At 28.1% G+C, this 16,252-nt stretch overlaps 2 protein-coding genes and 1 pseudogene across 3 annotated transcripts; 2 read left to right on the top strand and 1 right to left on the bottom strand.

Annotated features, from left to right (window-relative positions):
* Nucleotides 1-1,316: 1,316 nt before the first annotated feature.
* On the bottom strand, nt 1,317-4,054 carry LOC145181684 (small ribosomal subunit protein eS10-like). The gene is made up of 5 exons (XM_090072049.1): nt 3,932-4,054; nt 3,397-3,541; nt 1,662-1,839; nt 1,473-1,588; nt 1,317-1,386 (listed from the first exon to the last, which is right to left on the bottom strand). The coding sequence occupies exons 2-5, from the start codon at nt 3,538-3,540 to the stop codon at nt 1,339-1,341; spliced, it is 486 nt and encodes a 161-aa protein (XP_089928175.1). The 5' UTR covers nt 3,541; nt 3,932-4,054; the 3' UTR covers nt 1,317-1,338.
* Nucleotides 4,055-8,947: 4,893 nt separating this feature from the next.
* On the top strand, nt 8,948-11,158 carry LOC145199278 (uncharacterized; annotated as a pseudogene).
* A 182-nt stretch (nt 11,159-11,340) lies between these two features.
* Nucleotides 11,341-14,876, top strand: LOC149878997 (uncharacterized). 2 transcript variants are annotated; one of them, XM_090072060.1, is made up of 8 exons: nt 11,341-11,660; nt 11,868-11,952; nt 12,200-12,274; nt 12,358-12,554; nt 12,619-12,687; nt 12,961-13,196; nt 13,329-13,488; nt 14,455-14,876. In XM_090072060.1, the coding sequence occupies exons 1-8, from the start codon at nt 11,423-11,425 to the stop codon at nt 14,598-14,600; spliced, it is 1,206 nt and encodes a 401-aa protein (XP_089928186.1). In that variant the 5' UTR covers nt 11,341-11,422; the 3' UTR covers nt 14,601-14,876. The 2 variants fall into 2 exon arrangements, with proteins under 2 accessions (XP_089928186.1, XP_089928187.1); XM_090072061.1 differs by having other exon boundaries at nt 14,459-14,577.
* The last annotated feature ends 1,376 nt before the right edge of the window (nt 14,877-16,252 follow it).

Raw genomic sequence — 16,252 nt, forward strand, 5'->3', positions numbered from 1 at the left:
ATCGCAAAAACATTTCGAAGCAAATTTTAGAATTTCGAAGGTAAAAAATCGTTTCGGTAATATTTTTAGAATTTCGAAATCGCAAAAATATTTCGAAACAAATTTGACAATTTCGAAATGAAAAAATCGTTTCGATGCAAAATTAATTAGTTTGAAATTATTTCGAACTTACCGAAACAAAAATAGAGTTTCGAAAACTTTTTTTTTTATCGAAAATTCAACTTTTGCTTCCGTGAAGAACCTTAATAAAAACTAAGTTTGAGACTAAGTTTTTATTACTGAAATGAGCAATAAAGTTGTACGATTTTTTCTTCTAAAATAAGAAACAGCAAATGTCTCAGACATGAAACTATGTCAAAACATGTGGACAGAAAAATGTTTCTGACATAATTTATGTCGGCAGAAAATGTCTCAGATATAATTTATGTCGACAGAAAATGTCTCAGACATAAAATTATGTCAAAGTAAGTGGACAGAAAAATGTTTCTGACATAATTTATGTCGGCAGAAAATGTCTCAGATGTAAAGTTATGTCAAAATATGTGGACAAAAAAATAATTCGGACATTTTATGTCGGCAGAAAATTTGTCTTGGACATATTGAACAGATAACTCTGATCGTGTTGTTACGTTAAATGTTTGCAAATATTAAGTTCTTATAAGACTATTTTTAAAGTCATATATATTTCAGTAAGGACTTTACAAAACTTTAACTTAATCTTAACATTTAAAATTAAGTTTAAAATTACGTTTGGTGTTAAAAATATTGTCTAGATGCTCATTTTGTCTACTTTTTTAACGGGATACTTAACGCCTATAGGCTTTAAATAGATATCCGTAAAGTAACGCATGCGCAGATATAACATTTTGTCTACATTTTTAACGTGCTACTTATATAACGTGACACCGGGCTAGTTCGTTTATTCATATAAACGCATAATAAAATTAAGTTGCAATAAGGACGACGTCTCGGCAAATGGGCTGGCTCGTTTGCCGAGCCATCCCGCTTTCCATATAAACAGGCCCTTACTCGTCCAGCATGTTCTGGAACCGTTAAGAGACTTGTCATCTTATGGCATTATTTGGAGCAAAATTAGAAATTGTTTAGGAAGATAAAAAGCTGAAATGCTTCTACTAAAATTTACAGACATTTAAGATCAAGATGCATAATTGCGAATGACTAAGGGACTGTTTATATGGTCAAAAGCTAGCCCGTTTGCCGAGATCTCGACAAAAAACAGTGAGATCTCACTTGCCAGACTAGCTATCTTTTTGGGGCTGTTTGTATGAAAACCAGGCATTAATAAAGAGACAGAAGATTTTGAAACTTTTATTGCATTTATGATGAGGGAGCTCCGAATCCACGACCAATACCAAATCCAGCACGCTACAAAGAAGACAAGTCATTAACTTAAAATTTATCTGCATCATATACAGTTTTAATCAAAAGCACTAGAAAATTATTATACTTACAAATTCTGGTTTAAAGTCAGATCCAGCACCACCTTTTTCAGCAGTACTGGCATCACGCCTGTAATTTTCACGGTCAGCATCACCAGTACGAGGGCCAGAAGAACGTTGATCACCTCCTATAAATTTCCAAAAAAATTTTTAGGTACCAGAAAATCAATAAGTGACATTAAAAAACATTTAATCACATACCTTTCCCCCATGGCTTGGCAGATTCTGTGGCTTTTGTACTTTTTCTCAGTGTAGCCGGAACTATTTCTGGAGGAAGATGTAAGAAATCACGAAGATATTGAATTCCTTCATTTGTAAGGTACCAGTAGTAATGTCTCCATGCAAAGTTTTCACGTACATAACCACGTGATTTTAGTGACTATTAATACAAACAACAGTTAATTGAGTTATATTACTAAAAAACTAAAAAGGATTCTTGATTAACTTCAATCAAATAGAAGCCACTAATTATTTTAATCAAATATAGGAAATTAGGGTAGCAGCAACATTCCAGCAAGTATCTAGAAAACATCTCTAAATATTACAAACAATTAGATATACATTTTTTTTGATGAAAATTACATGAAACTATTTAAAGATTATATATTATATAAAGAAAAATTGATCTAAAAAATCTAATACTTGCATTTTAATATGCCAAACATACTACAAATTAAAAGTTGCAGATTATAAATAAAATGCACATAACTCATGAAAAACATTTTGATATATTAAAGTAAGTGACTTCAAGCTTAATATGAAGCTGATGTTGAGGATTTAATATAATTGATATAGCATCTAAATGGAACCATCAATTTACTAGTTAAAACTAAAGGTTACGAATAGATGCAGAAATAACTAATCAAAAGCAATTGTTATATTAAAGTAAGTGACCTATAGCTTAAACTGAAGCTGATGTCGAGGATTCAATATTCTTAATATAGCATCATAATGGAGCCAACAGCCTATTGGTCAAAACTGAAGGTTACGAACAAATGCAAGTTAGTATAGCTCAAGAAGACTAAGATAATATTAGGATAACAAATAATGCACTGTTATGATATAAATTACTTATCATAATTCATATTTAGATTGATTTAATTAGTTTAAGTATTTAATTGTAGTCATGTTTACTAGTTATAAATGTCAAGATACGTAAAAACAAAAAACCATTCTCTTAAATTTCAAAAAGATATTATTTAACTTCATTTATTATAATGAAAATTCTGAATGAGAAAAATTTGGTCTATTTAAACAAAAGATTATAGCATGACATTTCATCTTTTAAAATAAGAGTTAAATATATACGACACAAAATGTAATACAAAAATTGTCATTATTTGAACACTCAAATGCAAAATGCTTTAAGAATTCAAATTTTTTTTACTTTACCACTAGTGCAAATGTAAACTTGAAACCAGATTCAAGTTACTGACGTGTAATGGATATTATTAGAATGCAAAATAAACTATTGTTGGTGCATGAAAAATCATAAGTTTGACATGAATCAAATTCTGAGGACAATTTATAAAATTTAATACAAAATAGAATTCAATTTTATCTATAACCAACCCCATAAATTGCCACTATAAAGATTTTTTTTTAAAGCATCCCAATTAATTGATTTAAAAGATGCTTCTGAAAATAACACATTAGACAAGAAACTTTAATTTGTGTTAAAATTTCCAAAACATAAAGTACAGAAAAATCAACCTAACTTTGATGTTTGAACAAAATGAATTAAAATAATATTAGAATTATACTTTAAAACAACTGTATTTAACAGATGTACGTATGCAGTAGTTTGGAATTTTGTTGCAAAATTTTAAGTAGTTTTTTTAAAAGAGCTTTTCTAGAATATGTACTCATTTTGATGAATAATACAAAGTTAATCACACTCTTTAAGATATTTTAATACTAATTTTTACCAAGATACCTGCATGGCCTTTATAACTTCCAAGTTTCGAATCTTTTCTAGTTCACAATGCTTTGGAGAGTTAAAATCTTTGATAGCGACCAAAACTCCATCTTTAAATAGAGCTTCATATATTGCATGCCGATTCTTTTTAGGAATAAGCATCCTGAAATAAAAACGAAACCATCTTTAAATTCGGAATCAACTATCAGACAGACCTGTACTTATACATTCAACGTTAACTAAGAAACTATAATATTATATTAGAAGTTATAATAACTTCGCTGTTCTCTCCAACTCTAACTTGCTCATAGACTCTTTCTGTCTAAACGAATTGTTGAACTGCTAACCTCGTATATTTTCATTTTAGAAACGTAATATGGTATACTTAGAACGATCATTTTGAAACTTTGACAAAGGTTTGAAACACTTAACTTTCTTCTCCTTCAAATTTTAAATGAATGTTAAGGACAAAAGTTTTGATTGTTCAAACGATTCCTTAATTTACAATTGATCAAGATTTATTAGATAATAGTGGATAGTACAAGGTGCTTACTTAACTATCCTCCTTTAAGCGACCGATGCAGTAAAAGAATACAATTTACTCGGCCTACCATTTAGAAACAAATTTCACGGGGCCGACCGATGACATTCAAGGCTCATCGCGACAATTGAACAGGCTTTACAAAGATTTAGGGGAGAGGGGGGCAGTTTAGGAAAGGGGTAGTTTAGGACAATGCGAATAATCCAAAAAATACTTACTCTTCAACAAAGTTAAATATATTCGTCGACTAAAATACTTTCACACGTAAATGTCATAGAATTTCTTTCACAAAGGCAGTCAGGAAGCTTTTCTACAAAGGTTTTGCTGTTTTTGATATTTTTTCTAATTTTTTTAATTCTTAAGTGTAAGGATTTACAAATAAGTTTACTCTACCCAAGGAATTATTTTTTGCATTTTTATTGCATTTAGGGATATGTTCTGCGACATAAATAAAAAATTCAACGATAAAACATGAATTCTTTACAAAAAAATTGTGGAATGTTTCCTGAGATCAGGGTTGAGGCAGCATTGGACAATTTTCACGGGGCACATTAGAACGTGTTGCGCGGATCATAACAAACTGATCTTCAAATAAAATTATGCTAAGTTTAAAAATGGTGCACAATTATAAAAAGAAATGTGAAAGATTTATAAACGAGGAAAATTTAAAAATTGCAGTTAAACATGTTTTTGATAAAACAATGAAGTTAAGAGAAGCTGCAGGTGCATTTGGGTACTCTAAAAGTACGTTAGCTTAAAGAATAAAAATGCTCAGAAATAATAGGAAATCGAAAAGTGATAACTTTTCAACCAAATGTTCTGTGAATCGAGTATTTACTAATGCTATGTTAGAAAACTATGTTAGAAACTATGTTAGAAAATTATATGTTGAAATCATCAAAAATAAATTATCGTTTAACTTATTACCAAGCTAGAATTTTAGCATATGAATATAGTAATACTTTGAAAAAATGTCCTGAACTATGGAGCTAAAATAAAGTTGCTGGCATTCAATTGATGAAAGGATTTATGATAAGATACAAAAAGCTTTCTCTTTTTGTTTAGTCCAATGTTCTTCAACAGCTAACAATGCAACGTTAGCTTTTGTTTTCAGAATTGAAGAAATAAATGGAGACATTTTGGTTGTTAATTTGTTGAATAAAAAAGTAGGATTTAATATATTTTACTTTCCTGATATGCAAAATAAGGGGTCGATGCTTATTGCAGAAGTCTTGGCTAAACTTCCTATGCCAAACAATGCAGGAAGCATTTCAAGAGGTTCTCGTATAATATTCAAATTTGATTTTTCTACATTTAAACTTGGTTGAATGTTATGAATTTTCTCAATTCAAACAAAAATAAAAATTTCATGTTTATCTATATCCATTTTATATTCACACTCTTTGTTTTTTTTATTAATATCTTTTTGTTAATAAGAGTGATATGTGATTGAATAGCATTTTCATTTTAGTTTATTTGAATATACAAAAAAACTCATTAATGGTTTGAGATCTTTATAAGAATAATTATGTTACTCCTAATAATTCTGTTGATTTAGTTATAGTTAATAATTACTGCTAAACGAAAAAATTAGGTTTTAAGAAACCTTTCTTGTCTTCTTATTATATTTTCTAAACTGCCCCAAAATTGTCCTAAACTGCCCCCTCTTGTGGGGTAGTTTTGGACATTTGGTAGCTTCAATTTTAAGAAAAAAAACAACTATAGTTTATTTGAACTAGCTCGACTTTACTTTTTTTTGAAGAACGAATACCTATATTACCTTTTTCAGCAAAAAATTTAAGTTTTTTTCAAACAGTACGGAATCTGTAATACCTTTTTAAAAAAGTGTCCGAATGTTCAGATAGACTGGATATGTTCAATTTTCTTCTTGATAGGTTATTGTCCTGTGAAATAGCTTCTAAAGCAAATGAATTAATAAAGATACATTCATCAGATCTGGAAGAAGCGTTTGCTGATGAGTTTTCTTGTTTTCTGGAATGTTCACCAACACAAAATCTGTTGTTTAAATATTATGGAAACTTATAAAAATATCTGCGGTCAGCGATAGGACATGATTGTCTTTTCTAGCGCTTCTTTCATTTGAATACGATTTAATGCGAGAGATCATTTGAAGCTGATTCAATAGTCGTAAAAGTTATAATTGAGGGTGGAATGCAAGAACCGTGAATCATAAACACTTCCAGGCCATTGAACACAAGCAGATAAAATTTCTTTTGAAGGACCTGCAATGACCTGGCAATCAAAGAAAAAAATCCCTTTCTGTTTTGATATATTTCTGGGTTTTCTCCACCAGGGATTATTTAAGGAATATGTGTTCCATCAATTGCTCCTATACATCTTGGGAATCTTTGAATTTGGTAAAATCTAAACAATGGTTGATAAATATAAATATTTTCTTTATCAAAGAAAACTTTAAAGTTTGAAGGAAATAGCAACCCAGTTAACCATCCCAACTGGGTTCCGGCTGGGATTTGTTCTGGGTGCCAGGCTGGGATTTGTTCTGGGTCCCATACGGTGTGAAAATAACGCCGTAAATAAAATCTGGGTTTTTACTGGGACTGGCATGGGACTGCGTAAATGATTTACGGCTGGTTTGAAGTTAGGACGCGTGGTTTAATGGTAGCGTGTATTTTAAGCATGGGAATTTCGAAGTTCGAAATTCGATGATTTCGTAATTTCGGATGTTTCGATCGAAATGTATTCAAAATTGGATCGAAACTAATTTCGAGTCGAAATTTTTCCACAAGTTTTGGGTCGAAATAAATTTCGTATCGAAATTTATATTGAATTTCGAAAGACGAAATTTCGAATTTATCAGAAAAATAAATTTCGCGAATTTCGAAAGAACGAGACTGGCAGGTAAATCGAATTTCGCAATTTCGTGAATTTAGAAAAAAACAAAAATCGAAATTTGAAACATACCAAATTTTCGCCTAAATTTCGTCAAATTTGGAACTAATTCGCCTATTTCGTCTTATCTCGTCAATTTTGATTTTATTTTGATACTTTCGAAATAATTTTGTTGATTTTGTGCAATAATTAATAAAACGTCGAAATTAATTTTATTACTTTTGGTAGATTAAATTTTTCATTAAATTTCAACCAGTGGGAGTATTAATTTCGCCTCATGAGTATTAATTTCGCCTCTTTTTTTTAATTTCGATAGGTTCGTTTTAATCTTGCTGGTTTCTTATTAATTTCGATAATTTTGATTTAATTTCGCTGGTTTTGTATTAAATTCGATTTGAATATAAATATTGACAATTTTAACTTAAAACTCATTATCATTTTGTTAACCAAAACTACTACTAATAGTTTCTCTGTGCTACTACTGCTACAGTGCTACTTTTTGGATTTAAATTTGATTTGATTTAAATGTTTCTACTGCAAAAGAAATAATAAATTACAATTTATTTAATTTCATTTCATTTCATTTTATTTCATTTTATAATAAATTAAGGTGAAAATGGGGAAAATAACAAAATTAAATCGAAATATACGAAATTAGAACGAAATAAACGAAATTAAAACAAAATAAACGAAACTATTACTTCTTTTAATAATTTTGTATCTTGTAGGGGAAAATTTTGGGTTTTAAGGGGATTTCGCGAAATTAACAAAATTAACTGAACTAACGAAATAATTTCGACCTTCCAAAATTATATCGAAATCAACGAAATTAGATCAAAATTGTCGAATTTTACTTCAATATGCTGAGTTCTTTCTAATTTCGGTGATTTCGATTTCGAATACCGTCAATCCGAAAATGTGGGTAAAGTACAATTTCGCGAATTTCGAAAAACCGAAATTTTTAAACATTACAAATTCACGAATTTCGAAATTACGAAATTAAAACTTATGTTTAATTTCGTGTCAATTTCGTTACTTTCAATGACCCGAAATTATACGAAATTATTTCGCGAAATTAAACAATCCAAAAAATCGAAATTTCGTTCTCAATTTCGATCCGAAATTGAAACACGAATTTCGTTTCGTTTAATTTCGTCGATTTCGAAGGCCGAAATTCCCATGCTTAGTGTATTTTCTAATCAAAGCATATTTTTGGCATCGTTTTTATTAAAAAGTTTTATTGAAATAAAACTGCAAAATTCTTTTGAAATGTAACGCGGCTTGATTTAGATTGAATATACACTTGCATTTAGAGTAAACATACACAGGAACTTCATTTGGTTTTTTTATTGTATTTTTGTAAAAAATATTTACATATCAGTTTTAATTCTATATAAAAAATTCTATAAAAGTATGAATATGTTAAAATCAATATTTAGTCATCCATTTAAAAAATGATTTCACAAAAAAAAAAAAAAAAAAAAATGTGACATGCTCTCAAATTTCTTAGATGCCCTGCATATAAGAAATTTTAGATAAAAATTTTAGACTGAAATTCAGACTGATTTTCATAGCCATTAATAAGTCTGAGAGTATGTCAACGTTTACTTTTTTACAGATTTGTAAAATGTTTTATCAAACTGAAGTCATATTTTTTATTTTTAATGCTATGGACAAATGTGGAAATTTTTTCAAATTAGTTTATATGGTTTGGTGTGCTTACAGTTATGGCTTAGTCACTAAGTCATTACACATTAACTCACTAAGTTAGTGTGTTTTGTTTTAAGTTTCTTTTTCAAGCAAATCTCAATGTTACTGTGCAAAATATCGTAACTTTAAATATTATCTATAAATACATAAATGTTTTACATTTTCTATAAGTTATATAGTTGATAATATATTACTTATATTATAAATACTGTAACTGATATTATAAGTTATAATATCAGTTACAGTATTTATAATATAAGTAATATATTCTATATAAGGTTTTTTATGAAAAAATGTTTAAATTATTTATATTGTGAATTATTTGTAAATAATAGTAAGTAATAGCAAAAATTATTAGTTGTTTTAACCTTTTACTTTATTTGTCTGTAATGATAAAAAATTATTACAATTTGTTTAGATATATTTATTTTTTAATACATTTTTAGAATTTTTTAAAATAAGATATGAATTTAGAATATAAAATCATATAATGGATAGTTTATTGCCTTTTTTATATAATTATTGCACTAAGCGTAGAAAAATAAACACTGCTGTATCTAAACTGCTATCAGAAGTTCAACATAAATTTGAAAACAATGATTTGGTTAAAAGTTATCAAAATGACTCAAGCTCAAATGATCATGAATATAGCTGCAATGTATCAGAAAGTATTTGTAACACACATGAAATTATTACAACAACTACAGATTTTACAAATTATTAAAACAATTTTATGCATGAATTTGCACCATTGAATAAAAGCATGAATGTAATGACTCAGTTCCATGCAAGTGCAATAAACACAGTAAATAGCTGTTGTTCAGACAAAAATGAATGTTGTGCTTGTGTATCAGATACAACTGATGAAGATTATGGTGATAGTGATCTGACTTTTTTTTCTGAAAGTAATGACTCCAATTTAACTAGTTTCAATGAAAACTTAGCAAGTTGGGCAGTTTCTTTTAATATTTCACAAAATGCTACTACACATTTACTGCAGATTTTGAAACCACTTGTTTCAAGCGTACCAAAAAATGCCAGGAGTCTTCATCATACTCAAAGAAAAATTGATATAAAAAATGTTGCAGGAGGTGAATACTTTTATTTTGGTATTAAATATTGGTTATCAAAGTTTTTAATAATGGTTCCTCAAAATCCAGAATTAAAGGAACTTAAGTTGCATATTAACATTGATGGCATACCAATTTTTAAAAGTTCTAATTCATGTATTTGGCCAATTCTTGGAATGTTTAAAGAAATTTCAGATAATGTTTTCCCAATTGCCATATTTTGCAGTAATAGTAAACCTAATCCAGTAACTGATTATTTGAAAGACTTTGTTGCAGAAATGAAATATCTAGAAAAGTCACCATTTGAGGATAGTAAAGGTCATAAAATTATTGTAAAACTAGATGCAGTAATATGTGATGCCCCTGCAAGAGCATTTTTAAAGTGTATTAAATCTCATACTGCATATCATAGCTGTGAGCGATGTTTACAAAAAGGTCAATGGTTTGGAAAAATTATTCTTCCTAATTTATCAGCTCCACTTAGAACTGATGAAAGTTTTCATATGCAAGCAGATAAAAAGCATCACATTGATAACATGGTATCTCCATTTTTAGATTTATCATTTGGAATGGTTTCATCTTTTCTACTTGATTATATGCATTTAGTATGCTTAGGAGTAGTTAGGAGAATGATTAATCAATGGGTGCATGGGAGTAAAAAAAATCAAAGTTTATCAAAAACATCATTAACAACATTATCAGAAAAACTAGTTTTATTTAAACAGCATGTACCAAAAGAATTTTCACGCAAACCTCGCTCAATATGGGAATTTAAACACTGGAAAGCTACTGAATTACGTCAGTTTTTGTTATACACTGGTCCGGTAGTTTTAAAAGGTACATTGCCAAATGATGTTTATTTAAACTTCTTGGATTTATCTGTTGCTGTACGTATTCTTTTAAGTCCATCGCTTTGTGAAAATTATCTTGATTACGTTAAAAAGTTGCTAACATATTTTGTTGCTACATTTTGTAAATTGTATGGTAAAGATCATTGCGTTTATAATATTCACTCTTTAATTCATTTGCCAGATGATGTTAATCGTTATGGTGCTCTGGATAAAGTCTCTTCTTTTCCATATGAAAGTTATCTTGGAAGATTAAAAAAGCTTGTGCGGCGACCTCAGTTTTTGTGTTTTCAAATTGTGAGAAATATTTTTGAAGGATATTTGAATCCCACAAATCAAGTTTGTAATAATAAAAAAAGTGTTTTTAAAGAGCTTCACACTGAAGGTCCAGTTCCTATATCATATTGTCACTGTTTGCAATTTAAACAGTATAAATGTGCTAAGTTTTTTGCTTCAATTAATGATTGTTTTAAAGTAAAAGGTAAAGTTGGTGTTATAAGAAATTTTTTACAAGTTCCAAATAGCAAATGCAATGAAGCTTATATTGTTTTTCAAAAGTATGAACTTTTACAACCATTTTTTACAAATCCAATGAACTCTGACTTACTTTCAATTTTTTTTGTAGAGAAGGTATCATGTTTTAATAAAACATTCTCGATTGTAGATTTAGATTGTAAATATGTAAAGTTACCATTTAAAAATGGATTTGTAATTATGCCTCAGATGCATCTGTACTAACTCTTTACTTGCTTTTTTTTATATATTCTTATTGCATTCTACTGTATCTTTTTTTTTATTAAATATTTTAAATTTATTGCATTCCTTGTATAACATACTTTAATATAAAGGCATATGTTAGGGTAAATACTGTAGTAAAAATTATTTGAGTTGTAATTACTCAAATAATTTTTACTACAGTATTTACCCTAATAATAATTACATACTTATTAAAAATATGCCATCATATTGTTGGTTGAGTGTGATGCCTATTTTATTAGATTAAAATGTCTTATGCAATAGTTTCATTTGATGAGAGTAATGAAACAGATTTTCTTCCATTAAACTGGATTGCTGATGGTACCTTACTGAGTGATATTCCTATGCGAATTAAAAAGCATAATTTAGTCAAGTTTTACTGGCCTCCTCTAAAAAATCCAGAAAGTGTTTCTAAGGCAAAATGTCGATGTTTAGAGGCAGAGTTAAATTGGCCAACTTATACCGCACGAATTTCGGCTACTGCTGGTAACTTTTTTTTATAATTATATAAACTTTTATTTTGCATGACTTATACATATGATTAAAAAATGTATTGTGATATAAATTATTTTTCAAGTTATTTGTATTTAAATTCTAATCATGTCATTTCACATTTAAACTGATGAAACAAATCTATGAAAGTCATTCCTAGTCATAGACAAACATTAATATTAAAAAATAATGTTGTATTAGATTTACTTCAGGAGGCTCGTCAGAAAGCAATATTGGCTGAAGACACTTCGAACCTCGAAGTTAAAAATAACAGAAAACAAAGAAGGTGAGTTCCATAAAATTTTGTGAGTCTAGAAAAACTGTACGAAATGATCTTGAAGAATATAGCAATTATAAATCTTTATATATACAGACTATATGTTTTATATATACAATATATTTATATATATGCTATTTTTTATACTTTATATATATATGACTATATGTTTATATATGCAGCAGTGTCTATGTACACTTTGCTTTTTTACTCAAAGAATTTATTAATTTCTTTAAATAATTTATAAAATATTTAGAATAATTATTATACAAGCTGATAAAAGCGATACAAGCGAAGTTGACTCTGATTGCAGTGAAGAGTTTATTGAACAGTAATCTTTTGTATTAGCGATGTTATTGTTAATATTAATAAATATATATATACATATATCTTTCTTTTTTTTTTTTTTATTAGGAACAAGAAAGTTATTCCTGTGCACAAAAAATTTAAACATGTAGAAAAATCTACTTTTTTACCCAAACCAGAATGTTCATCTCCAATTCATATTATACCAAAGCCAGCTCCTCCTTCATTTTTATCAGTAAAACATTCTGATATTTTCCAGCAATCTGATTGGAATGAGTGTGATATTGAAATTACTCGTCATAGTAGTGAGTTAATAAGTTTTACCATTTTTGTTTATTTGTTTTTTAATTTATGTTTTGATTATGCTAGTTGCGCTTGATTTAGCAACTGTTGTTGAAAATAAAACATATATGCCGACATCCAGTTCCTCTGCTAACAGTAAGCTTTTATGTTTTTTTCTATATTTATTGTTAAGCCAGTTTTTTAATGTAGCTAAAAAATTTTTTTTTTCCATGAGTTGTATAATAATGAAAAAAAATTACCAGGAAAAAATTTATCTTTTATATCTTCCTTTTCATTTTAGTACAGGAAAAAAAATTTAATAAGTTATTGAACTTGTTTGTTATTGATAAGTTATTAATAAGTTTCATAATTATCAAAATTATCTAAAAGTTTATTTTTCAAAAATAATGTTTATTTGTTATTTTATAGCTGCAAGTACTAGTCAGACTAACACAATATTAACTGCAATTTTGACACAAATTGAAGACATAAAACAAACCCTAAAAGTCCATTCTGCTATTTTGCAAAGCCTAGGGCAACGAGACCAAGGCATAAATGCAAGTTTATGTCAGCTTCCAGAGGATATTAGATTACCTATTTTGACACATGAAGATTTACTGATAATGGATCAGAAGTTGGTAGATCCTCTAGTGAAGAAATGTATGGTTAGTAAGATAAATGTTTTCAAATAATTTTTTTTTTCATTAAGTATTTTTTTGTATTATTAGAATTTTTTCAATAATTATCTAACTAATTTTTTAAATTATTTTCTAACTAATTTTAGACTTTTTGTGTAGATTAAAGTGATAGCTGAAATTGGTGGAGTTGATCTTTGCAACTTTATAAAACGATCAATGAAATTTCTTCTTGGCAATGATCTCTCTAGAAAGTTAAATCTTACTGGACAAAATCAAAAGCAACCATTTAAAACATTGAATTTGTTTGAAGTTCTGTTTAGTGAGTCTATACATATACATGTACACACATACATACATACATACATACATACATACATACATACATACATACATACATACATACATACATACATACATACATACATACATACATACATACATACATACATACATACATACATACATACATACATACATACATACATACATACATACATACATACATACATACATACATACATACATACATACATACATACATACATACATACATACATACATACATACATACATACATACATACATACATACATACATACATACATACATACATACATACATACATACATACATACATACATACACACATACATACATACATACATACATACGTACTTACATACATACATACATACATACATACATACATACATACATACATACATACATACATACATACATACATACATACATACATACATACATACATACATACATACATACATACATACATACATACATACATACATACATACATACATACATACATACATGTATGCATGCATGCATACATACATACATACATACATACATACATACATACATACATACATACATACATACATATATACATACATACATACATACATACATACATACATACATACATACATACATACATACATACATACATACATACATACATACATACATACATACATACATACATACATACATACATATATGCACTGTAATACATTGTAAAATTTTATCAGCTTGCCCACTTTTGTTTTGATTTTGACCCTGAAATGGTCATAATCAAAACAATTCCAATTTGTGAGCAGAAATCTATAACTTTTTGGTGGGTTAGCATTGGTTTTTTCAAACCAACAGGTCATGACTTATTTATTTTTTTGTTATCTAAATTTATTTAGTAATTAAACTTATATCTATTAAGTGTACTTCATGCTATTGTCTAAAATTTAAAAAAAAAAATTTTTACTAGGTAGTGTGAAAGTCAATGCAACTACTCAAGATGCAAATAAAAAGCAAGTTGAGGCAGAACTTTCAAAGTGGTTTTCTAATTCACGGGACCGTGGTAGTGATTGTCGAAAAAAGGGAAATAATAGATTAAAAGATGTCACCGGATAGTTCTTTGCCGAATATTTTGGAAAATAAAATTTTTATTTAAAATTATTTTGATTTTTAAATTTGTTGTTTATTTTTAATTTATAAAATTAGTGTAAAAGTGGACGAAAGCACTAAAGAAGCGAAACGATAAACTTTATAGCAGAATTTTTGTCATGCGACTATGGTGGCGATATGAGAGAACTACTGTGGCAGAATATTACTATAGTAGAACAGTTTTGCTTCAAATCATTGTATAATAACAGTTTTTTGTTGCATAAAAATATCATGAAATTCAAATCTGTTTTTTCAATTGATTCGTAAAAATTTTATTGCCCTGACAGCGAATTTAATATAAATAACCTTTACTTTTTAATTTTATATAAAAAATGCGTCGCTTTTAAATCAAAATACTGTCACATTTCGCAGATTCGAGATACAGAAAATCTGCGAAAAACAAACTTTAAAAAAATGAGAAAACCCGCGGTAAATGAAAAAGTGTCTGGGTTTAATATCGATGGCTCCGCGCAAAATCGGACTATCTGCAATCTCCGCCAAAAACAAAATTGGCATATCTGCTATCTCCGCGTAAAACAAAATTGGACTATCTGCATTTTCCGCCAGCTTTATTTTTGAACTCTCTGCATTCTCCGGGCGTTCAAAGTTTTTATTGCATGAAATTATGCGCCTTGTCAAAATGTGATTTCACTACAAATGGCAGATCTCATGAAATAAGTTGTTAATAAGAAGACAGTAATTGCATTATTTTCCATCTATTCCTGAGATATAAATCTGTTTAAGTTTTAACACAAAGTTTCACTTGCCACATTTGATTTTGTTTAGAAGTAATTATTTTAAATAGTTATATGAGATATGGTATGTTAATGCAAATGAAAAATTTACAATATTTTTAGAACATCATTTTAGCAGCTAAAATAAGAACAGTCTGCATCTACTTTAATCTCAAGTCTGAACTTAGTAAGCGTATACACATAATGAATTGATCAAAGTGTAGCTGATCGCAAAACCAATTTTATGTATTCAAATTTAATTTGAAATTAAAATGCTGGTGGATTAAGAAAACGTTTTACAGTTTTACGAGACTTATTCGAAACATTGTTTGGTGTTTTTCAAGTTTGTCTATTTTCAACAGAAAAAAAAAAGTAGTGTTACTGTGTTATCTATACTATATAGGTATACTATATAGCATATAGCAGTCAGTCATGTTTTGGTTAAATGTGAAAATAACAAGTTGGTTTGTTTAGCTTACAAAATTAATTAATTCAAGTGTATAATTGCTATCGTCAAATAAAATATGTTAGATCTTAAAAATATGTTAGGACTACAAAATTATAGATGTTTTTAGATAAGTTGTGTTTGTATGTTAAATTATAATTTCTAAAGTTAAAAGTTACCTAAATGTGACTATAATTTAAATTCAAGTAATTAATATTGTCTATTACAAATGTGATAATTTATTATATTGGGTATACTGTAAAAGTAATAAAAGCCTGATATTCAGATCAATGTGCAAGTTAAGGATATGTTTATTTAAAACAGCAGTTTTTTGTTATTTTGTAATTATTCTTTTATAGAAAAAATACAGCTATTTTTGATTGTATCATAGTTATTACTATCATAGTAAAAAAATTACAACCCTTTTTTATATATCATTA

Source organism: Hydra viridissima, unplaced genomic scaffold (genome assembly GCF_058129835.1).
Source record: "Hydra viridissima isolate aposymbiotic clone 2 unplaced genomic scaffold, HvirCarnegie_v1 scaffold_14, whole genome shotgun sequence".
Taxonomy (NCBI): Eukaryota; Metazoa; Cnidaria; class Hydrozoa; order Anthoathecata; family Hydridae; genus Hydra; species Hydra viridissima.